We start from the raw sequence: 9,873 nt of genomic DNA on the forward strand, positions 1-9,873 counted from the left end.
AATATGATTGCAAAAAATATTTGTGCATTAAGCACCTGATCACTCTCCATTTTAGGAGTGAGCCTGTCAGTTGTAGGGCCCAACGTGTGATGTGATTGCGGACTCTAGAAAGCTGAGGTTAGGCGGACCCTACCAGTTATACAACCATACAGTAATTATCCAACCAAAGGTAAAAAACTAAAAAAAAAATAAGAGAGAGAGAGAGTCAACAGTTGTTTTTTAAAGCACACTCCTCTCTTTGCTCTTGTTTTAGGTACTTAAACTCTTTCTTCCTTTATGCCTTTTTCTACTCGTGGTCTGCACAGAGAGAGGACAGAAGACAGAGGGAGAGTGAAATTTGTTCTTTTTTTGACTGGTTTCTGAAGATGGGTTTTGGTAGTTTCTTCAGTTAGAGAGGGAGAGTTCCATTTCTAGTCGGAGTTCAGAATGGGTAGAGAGAGAAAGAAGGGTGGATCAGCTGCTGTGTTTCTTCTTATTGCAGCCTTTTCGGGATTTCTTTTCCCTTCCATTGATTCCTTTGTCATGAGTGAGGGTATGATTCTTGCTTTCCCGCTATCTTTTTTTCTTGATTGTGTTTTTGGTACTCTTGAAATTGATTCATGGTTGTGATAGATTCTTGAATTTGCTTAGATCATTTCGGAAATTAAATCCTTCTGTACTATTTGAAGAAATCGTGTGCATTTGGTACATTGGGATGAGATTTTTTATGTTATTCACTGCGAAGTATGAGTTTGTTTGGAGAATTTCGTTCTGTTCCTCTTTTAAAGTAATTTGGTGTTGGAGAATGGGCAATAATTCCGTGTAAACGGTTCTAATAGAGATTGTTCTGTGTGGAAATTTTGTAGTGAGTGCATTGTTGACTTTCAAGAAATCAATATGTGACGACCCCCTCTCACGTTTATCGAATTGGAATGATCTCGATGAAGATCCTTGCGATTGGTTTGGCATTGTTTGCCGGCCAGATCACAGAAGCGTTGTATCTCTGTATGTGACTTTGCGTCTAAATTTCTCTGTAGATTCTGCGTGTTTGATTTCTGAATTTCTCCGTAGATTCTGTGTGTTTGAATTTAATTGAACTCTTTTTGGTGCCATAGGAGCCTCCCCAATTCATCCTTGAGAGGATTTCTTGCACCAGAGCTTGGGCTGCTGAACTCTTTGCAGACACTGTATGTTGCCAATATTCAGTGTATATTGACATTTTTCTGTGAGATTTTTTTTTTCTTTAGGCCCCTCTTTAGTTACATCAGATTCCTTAGTGTTAGAAAGAAAAAGCAAAGTGATCAGAAGTGAAGATTGATATTCTGAAGCAAAATGACAATTGCCTACCTGTACTCAGGAATCTTTCAAGTAATAATATTCTTGGAATAATACCAAAAGAAATCGGAAGATTGTCTAGCCTGAATATCCTGGATTTGAGTGGCAATCAGCTCTCAGGGCCCGTACCTAATGAAGTTGGAAACTTGACTAGCATTACAAAAATGTATGTGGCAGTTTATTCTTGGTGATTTGTTGGTGATAGAATATCATTAGTTTTGGATGCTTCAGTGTTTCTTTCATCTTGATTTCTACCTGCCTTCTCCCTCAGATATCTTCAATATAATCAATTGACAGGGAGCTTACCCCCTGAACTTGGTAAGCTGAAAAGCCTTGTCGAGCTGAGGTTGAACAAGAACAGACTTCAAGGACCTTTACCTGAAAGTTACAACTGTGCAAACTTCAATGCTAATCTACAAGGATTGTGAGTACATAAGACCACATTATTACACATCATTAGATCATGGCATTAAGTTGTAAAATTAAAGCATCTTCCTTGTCAGCAAGGGGGCGATCCTGGGGCTTTACATGTCCAATTACGGAGCTGGTCCATGTGGCTTTCGAACCACGACATCCTGGGCAGGTTTCCTCATATTAAAAAAAGTACCTGAAAAGCTGCCCATTGTGAGCTTTACAGTACCCAAATAGGCAACTGTATCTCCTGTTAAAAATTCATATTAGCACATTTTAAGATTAAATTTCGTTTACTTTTCAGGCTATAAAATATTAAATCCTTTCAGTCAGGCATTTTTCTATCATTTATATGTTAATCACACTTTCTGTGCCAGGTATACCCCTCCGAGTAATTCCATTGGTTTATCTCATTTTAGGTTTGCAGATTTCTCAGATAATTTTTTCATTGGAAGAGTTCCCTTATGTTTGAAGTTTCTACCAAGGTGCTTCTCTACTCTTTGCTGTCCTTTTATGTGGACCTGTGAACAGTCTCCTAATGCTTTGTGTTTGCAGGTCAAGTTTTCAAAGGAACTGTTTCCTTGATAGAGATTCCATCATTCAGCGTTCTACTCAACAATGTGGTGTGTATTCTTGTAATCACATTTGTGATTCTTTGATGGTTATGTAGTTAACCTTAAGGAGTATCCAAGTTTCATGTTTAGTTTAATGTAATAGGTTGCTGCATGATGTCATAAAAAAGCATATGTAGTACCATATCTTCTGTTTCTCTGTATTCTTTGTTTTCTTTGTTTCCACCTCTTCTTGGTAGTTTTTAACTGTTGAGTGGATAAATTTTGTTGTATTGATCTTTGATCTTGGCTTGCTCTTTAGAATTTCAATTTAATTTTGTCCCTATCCTTTCTAAGAAACACGACCAATGTTTTCTTGTGAATCATATGCTTTTTGGTCTAAGTTGTTTTTGCTTGATGCATTATTGGGTTGCCCTTTGGAATGCCACTGCGTAACATCCTAGTCATGCAAGACACAGGGACTTGATTGTTCTTTTTTTTATGGAAATTTACATTTTGAGCAAATGTTTGCTGGTGAACTTAAGACTCTCCTTGAGGTACAATTCTTCTTCCATTTTAGGATGCATGAGTACTACGTTAGTAATGAACACTTTTTTTTGCCAGAACAATTTGAAATTAAGCGTTGCACCCATTGAAAATAAGATGAGAGAGAATCGTTTACGGTGGTTTGGACATATTCGGCGAAGGCCTAATGATGCTCCAGTTAGAAGGATGGAGAAATGGGAAAATATATTAGTTAAAAGAGGTCGGGGTAGGCCTAGGAAGACATGGATGGAGGTGATATGAAAGGATATGAATGCTTTGAACCTCACCGAGGACATGGCATTGGATAGAAATGATTGGAGGAGAAGGATTCATGTGGAAGACCCAGAATGATTTTCTTTTTTGGTTCATATCGCCGACCCCAATTGTTTTGGGATGAAGGCGTAGTTGTTGTTTGTTGTTGTTGTTGTAGAACAATTTGAAATTCTGAGTTTCTTATACTTCTTCATAGTGCATGTGTTGCATGAATTTGCGGGAATCCTTTATTTATGGTAAGAGGCGCGCTTGGCTACTAAGTATCCTTGGGATGTCATTTCTGTTTCTTAGCATCATTTAAAAACTGTCCTCTCACTTAATGATGTTTTTAAGAAAGGATCCTATGTGATCACTGCTTTGAAACTATGTATGTTACTCACTTTCTAGATTCTTGACACTGGAATTTGGTTATTCAATAATTTGTGTAATAGATCAAATGATGGTCAGCTTATTTCTGGAGTTTGGATGAGCTTCTTGTCATTTATCATTGTTCTAATTTTTGCATCATTATTTGCATAGAATTCCTGTCTCAACACTGTAACGAGATATTGCGGAAATAAAGAGTGCTTATAAGCACTTACAACAATGAATAAAAGAGACAATATCACAAGTCCACTAAGGGACAATGCAAGCACAAGCATTTAAGAAGGCAACAATATAAAAAGCCTCTTATTGAAAAGAGAGAGAGCTCACAAGAATGAAAATATACAAGGGGTTCACCCCTATTTATACAAGAGGGAGTGGAAAGAAAAGGAGGGCCAAGGGCCTCAAAAGGAGAGCCCAAAAGGGGGCTCCCATGGAGTCGTTGGGAGCCCCCAACGGTCACATTTGTGACCGTTGGGGGATCCAACGACTCTATGGTTGGAGCCCCTTTTGGTTCCTAAAAAAAAAAAAAGAAAACTAAAAAATAAAAAAAAAAGAAATTACATTTTAACAAATAGTTGTTTTCTAAAACAACTATGTGAAATTACAAAAATACCCCTATCAGCTATATATATATATATATATATATATATATATATATATATATATATATATATATATATATATATATATATATATATATATATATATATATGAAGTACATTTTAACAAGCACTTGGCTGATATGCTTGAAAGTGCATACTGACCTAACCTCCTGCCCTCAGTGCAACAAATGGACAAGTCACCTAATTCCAAATTACTCATAGTAACGGTTACATTGCAAGGTAGACTTAAGCAAGATAGGATCTCTTAGCTTCTGCAGAATTATGTTTCTTGCAGTTTCTCACTTCTTAGCTTGTTACTTTTGTTGAAATCATTATCCACCTCTGGGTGTGACTTCACCTAAGCATATGAAAATAATGACAAAAAGGCTGAAAAGGGAAAAAAATATGAACCTCATAATAACACACCTTCTTAATAACTGACACATATTTCACATGAATGGAGATTTTCTGGCCTCACCTTAACTTAGGAAGCACTTATCTGACAACTTAAAATTGCATTCTGGTCTCACTTTAAATAGACAAGTCACCTGTTCCCACTTATATACAGTTTTATTGCAAGGTCAGCTTACGCGAGATAGAGCCTCTGGCTTCTGGCAAATTTTTGTTTCTTGTAGTTTCTTCTCTTCCTAGTTTCTTCTTTGAAAAATTATTAATCTCTGGGTGTGACTTCCTATTTTTTGTTTTACAACTTGATTGTCTAAGCATACAAAAATAAATGATGGAAAGACTGAAAGGGAAACAATATGAACTCCTAAGTCCTAATCAATATGTCTGCTTAATTACCAATATACATTTTGTGTGCATGGAAATTTTCTTTCTTTACAGAAGTACAGAAGTACAAAGCCATGGTTCAAGGCTTCAAGCTAACACCATGGTTATCTGGCTTCATTGACTAAGACAGTATGTGCATTAAAATTTCTAATTCTGCTTTCTGAGATCGTGAATCAATGTGCATTGCTAAGAATGTAGAGTTTTATGAGTGCTTGAAACATGTTCAAGCAGATTTTCATATCTACATTAAGATTTCTAATTCTGCTCTCCTAGATTGTGAATCAATGTGAACCGCTAAGAATGTAGAGTTTTATGAGTGCTTGAAACATGTTCAAGCAGATTTTCATATCCTTCAACCAGAGTTCCTAGCTGCACATACATGCATGCACATATTGTAGAAATGGTCACACTTGTATGTCAGGCACTTATAGTTTCTGATACCATGCATATTACAGTAGATGTATGACAGCAATCCTCAGACAAGAATTGGTAAACTCATTCTGGTTATATGTTAAAACATCTCTTTTGGCTTTTGCAATTAGGTTTCATCCTGTGAAGTGTTATTTCCCTGTGGAATATGGCTTATGACAAATTTTCTAAATGATCAGAATAAGTAACTTGAATGTGGCATGCCTTGTTAACCAGGCTGGATTTCTTGTATCAATATGCTAACTGACACAGTGTCCATCACTACTTTCACTTGTGAATCAGACCCTATAGACATGATCTGCATTGTTTTCTTCTTAGCAAATGGTTTTTGAATCATATGATTGAGATATGTAAGCAGGTTTTTCAAGCGCTTCAAAAATTAATGACCCACAATATGCCAAAACTTCACGATTCAAAAAAGTCATATACTTATGTCAGAAAAATGCGATCCAAGGTTCTATCTGTAGCATAATAAAGCATGCTGAACACATCTATCCGGTTAGATTGGGTCATTGCAATTTGCACCTGTGATTTTTAGCTCAACAGTTCCATGCCTTTATTAGTGGCAAATATTTGCCCTATATTTATTTATTTATATATTCAAATTTCAAATTAAATGGAGCAGAACTGATCCCACTGTTGCTTGAGCTGCAACAAGCCTGTGACAACCTGGTCCATAGTCTTGGTGACCCAAGATAGAATTTTCTGATTCCTATTTTCTTCCAAAAAGCACCATGTTATGTTTTCTTTGTAATGTTTAATTTTAAGTTTCAAAGGTTACCATCCAGAAAAAAACATCATATGTGGATAAATGTTTTATGCTTTCTTTTATGGACGGCGGGATAGTAATCGTTTAAGCTCGGCAAGGAGGATCAGCTTTGGCATGATGGCATTTATCATGTGTCAACTTCCTCAATCTCTTCATGTATGCTTTCTTACCAATCAATTGATGCTACCTTCAAATATTTGATGAGTTTAGACTTAGAACATTTAGATTTTTCTAATGAGTTTTTTTTGTGATATTTTAAGTTCAGGCTTACTCTGGTGTCTTAATGATTTCTTGAGGGGGTTTATGCAATTTTTTCCATTTGATGAATAACATTATCACTGGCACTGCAAAAACATTGAGCTATTGAGGAAACTAAGTTTAGACTGTTGGCATGTGTCTACATCATTCTATATTTGACCATTAGTATTCAACTAGCTCTAGAATTTCAGCAATAATGTTGTTGCTTAAATTTTACGAAATTTATGCAATTGCATTGTGTGAAGTGTTAATGTCTGGGGAGTTGATTACAAATGCTGCATTTATTATCCCCTGATTTGCCTCATTGCAGTGTGTTCTGGGTGTTTGTTTAACCATGAAGTGAAGATGCTAACATTATTTTTTTACTCATAGATACCAAAAGGAAATTATAGCTAACCATCTAATATGGACACAATATTTTGTAGATGTTCTATAATTCATTTGAAGAGTTGAAAAGAAAATTGCAGTTAACTGTATCATATTTACAAGGCTCTAATCTTTTTATAGGTGCTACAAAATATCAGAAAGGTCATTCTGCAGCCAGTCGAAGAAACAAAAAAGAAACCATACAGAAAAGATCACAAAAAAACATGTGGCTGTTAGCTGTGGAAATTACAACAGGGGTTGTTGCAGGCTCTCTTCTTATGTATATTGTTGGTACAGCATTTTTTATGTGCAAAGAGAAAAAGACGATTAAGTTTTCTTGGAAGAAAACGTCATCCGGACTGAAACTGAAAGAACTAACAACAGGTTAATTAACAAACTTGCTCAATTTTCTGTTTTATCTCAGTTCAATTCTGAAGATTAATTTAATTTTTGCCTGTGAGCTAGGTACACAATTAAATTTGATGCTATATAATGTTAATACTTATTGCAAACAGACTATGAAATGTTAAAGGGTGTTTTGAAGATAAGTCGGCAGGATCTTGAAGTAGCATGTGAAGAATTCAGCAACATAATTAGGTCTTCTGCAGACAGTGTGGTGTACAAGGGCACCATGAAAGGTGGACCTGAGATTGCAGTGATATCTCTTTGCATCTCAGAAGACGTTTGGACAAGCTATCTAGATCTTCACTTCCAAACAGAGGTAATGCAATATTCTTTTCGTATCCTTGAATTCTGTCAATTTGCAGTGCTAGATTTATGTTCAAAGTCCATGCTGACATGATGGTTAGTCAAAATGGATTACAATGTCCAGAGAGATCATTTACAAAACTAGAAGTCTGCCTCTACTGGTTTTGCATTTTAGTTCCCTATATGCTAAAGGTTGAAGCTCAGTAGTGATCCCCAAGATCAAGTTAAAGCTAAAATGAGAAACTAAACATAGATGAATCCTCAACTAATCAACGCATTTTGTCTTGAAAACTATAGCTGTAATCCACATTGTTCTCATTTTGTGAACTTTGAAGATGAACATTAATTCTATATTTAGATGCATTTGAATAGAATTTTTGTTTGGGGTTTGTTTGAGGCATGGTTAAATGCAAATACTTGCAAGCAAGAATTTTCGCAAAATGTTGTTTCATGTAGAAGGCATGCAATGAGGGATCCTGATAGTGGTGATCCTCTTTACCACCTTTCTTGTTGGTAATTCAAAAATATTATCCTAAGCTTGCGAACTTAATGGAGTTAGGTTCCACTCCATGCATTGCACAAACATGCAGAATATTGGCCTTGTGATAATTCTCTCTGACAGGAGTTCTCAACGTATGTTCTCAAAGGTACTCTTAGATGACTAGAAAATATTTTAAAGTTCTTTATAATACATTATGAAATACTGCCAATTCTAATATGAAAAAGGCAAGTTTCTAAGATTCTATTCATTAACATAGGTGGCGGGCCTGGCGAGGTTGAACCATGAGAATACAGCCAAGCTGATAGGCTACGGCAGTGAGAATGATCCATTTTCAAGGATGTTAGTCTTTGAGTATGCATCCAATGGGACATTGTACGAACACCTTCATTGTATGTTATCTGCCCATAAGTTGTTTTGAGACGCTTTATCAATTCTGTTGTTGTGATGAATGTTTAATAATTAAGGAATCTGCTTGCTTGATTTACTTCAGATGGGGAGGGATGCCAACTATCTTGGGCCAAGCGCATGAGAATTGTTGTGGGAGTAGCTCGTGGCCTTAGATACATGCATTGTGAGCTTCAGCCTGCTTTGACTTTGTCAGAGTTGAATTCAAGTGCCGTTTATCTTACTGAGGATTTTTTACCAAAGGTACATTGAGTGGACAATCAGCATTGCGATTGTCATTTGCACTCTCGTATTTGTGTCTCTCTAACGGAATATTTTAAAGTTTCTTTATATCTATATTAACAATATAACTTATGGATATGGATAGAAAATCTTCAGGCCAATCAAATCGATCTGATATGGGCATGTGGCAGTTGCTTGCAGTTTAACAAATGCTTCAGTTCTTTTTATTTTTATCATTTTCCTTGGGCTCGATATGAAGATCCTTATTGATAAGCTATTCTTTATTGTTCAGCTGGTTGATTTTAAGAGTTGGAAAGCAATACTTTCAAGGTCAGATAAAACTTCTTCTTTGCTCAACCAAACTGAATATTCCACAGAGTTGGTTGGAAGAATCTGTTCAGATGTGAAAGGAAACACTTTCGCATTTGGAGTACTCTTACTGGAAATCATCAGTGGTAGACTTCCTTACTGCAAGGAAAAAGGGTGCTTGGTTGACTGGGTGAGTAGTTCCTTATTAAATTAAGGTTGTGTAAGAAATTGCAAATATCTGCTTACAGGATTGCCTTTATGCATGAAATTAAGTAATTATGTGTGATAGAATAAAACATTGATTAAAATGATTCAATTGAATTCATGTTATAGGCAAGGCAGTACTTAGAGCTGCCTGAGGTGATCTCTTGTCTGCTGGATCCACAACTGAAATACTTCCGATATGAAGATGTCCGAGTCATATGTGAGGTGGTGAGTTTATGCATCCAATCTGAGCTGGCCAAGCGCCCACCAATGACAATACTATGCTCCATGCTAGAAAATGGCATTGATATGTCACCTACTGCTAATCTAAAGGAGTCTTCCTTGGCTTGGGCAGAGCTGGCCATATCATCATAATCATTGAGAAGACTTTTGAGGTTGTGGAAAATCCCAATTCATGTGTGAATGTGGAAGAAGACAATATCTTGTATAGCTAACTTGGTTTCTTTGGTTTTCGTAACTGTAGATTTTGTTTATTTTATCAGCATAGGATTTAGATGAGTGCTGAGCTATGTAACATTAAGTGGATGATTTTTTTGTTATAATGAAATTCATTGAGAAATTTTCTGGTTTGATTAGTACCTCTTGTTATTTTGTTGCCACTGAACCCACCAGACCAATCTACTGGCCAAGATTTTCTGTCTTGGTATATTTCCTAATTGTGCTTTTGGGTAGGTCACTTAAATTATTGTATTGCCTTTGTGTGCATAGCCTGTGTTTATCCACCATTTGTACATCTCTGTTATCATCTCTTATCAAATTGCCTTTCTATGCTCATCTCTGCGGTGAGAGCTACCTACTGACGCCTAGAGTTCCTCCATACCTACT

General features: G+C 36.2%; 1 protein-coding gene across 1 annotated transcript; it reads left to right on the forward strand.

The window, feature by feature from the left end:
• The first annotated feature begins 295 nt into the window (after positions 1-295).
• LOC149813292 (putative LRR receptor-like serine/threonine-protein kinase At1g63430) lies at positions 296-9,620 on the forward strand. The gene is made up of 13 exons (XM_089992242.1): positions 296-532; positions 846-984; positions 1,095-1,166; positions 1,337-1,480; positions 1,586-1,738; positions 2,145-2,210; positions 2,281-2,348; positions 6,819-7,061; positions 7,193-7,398; positions 8,144-8,276; positions 8,378-8,535; positions 8,807-9,013; positions 9,157-9,620. The coding sequence occupies exons 1-13, from the start codon at positions 427-429 to the stop codon at positions 9,400-9,402; spliced, it is 1,941 nt and encodes a 646-aa protein (XP_089848368.1). The 5' UTR covers positions 296-426; the 3' UTR covers positions 9,403-9,620.
• The last annotated feature ends 253 nt before the right edge of the window (positions 9,621-9,873 follow it).

The sequence above is a fragment of the Nuphar pumila genome, chromosome 16 (genome assembly GCF_984573655.1).
Source record: "Nuphar pumila chromosome 16, dmNupPumi1.hap1.1, whole genome shotgun sequence".
Taxonomy (NCBI): domain Eukaryota; kingdom Viridiplantae; phylum Streptophyta; class Magnoliopsida; order Nymphaeales; family Nymphaeaceae; genus Nuphar; species Nuphar pumila.

Coding starts and splice junctions, on each gene's coding strand:
- LOC149813292 (XM_089992242.1), top strand. CDS start 427: ATGGGTAGAGAGAGAAAGAAGGGTGGATCAGCTGCTGTGTTTCTTCTT. Junction 8,277..8,377: donor ATTGTACGAACACCTTCATT/GTATGTTATCTG, acceptor GATTTACTTCAG/ATGGGGAGGGATGCCAACTA. Junction 9,014..9,156: donor AAGGGTGCTTGGTTGACTGG/GTGAGTAGTTCC, acceptor TTCATGTTATAG/GCAAGGCAGTACTTAGAGCT.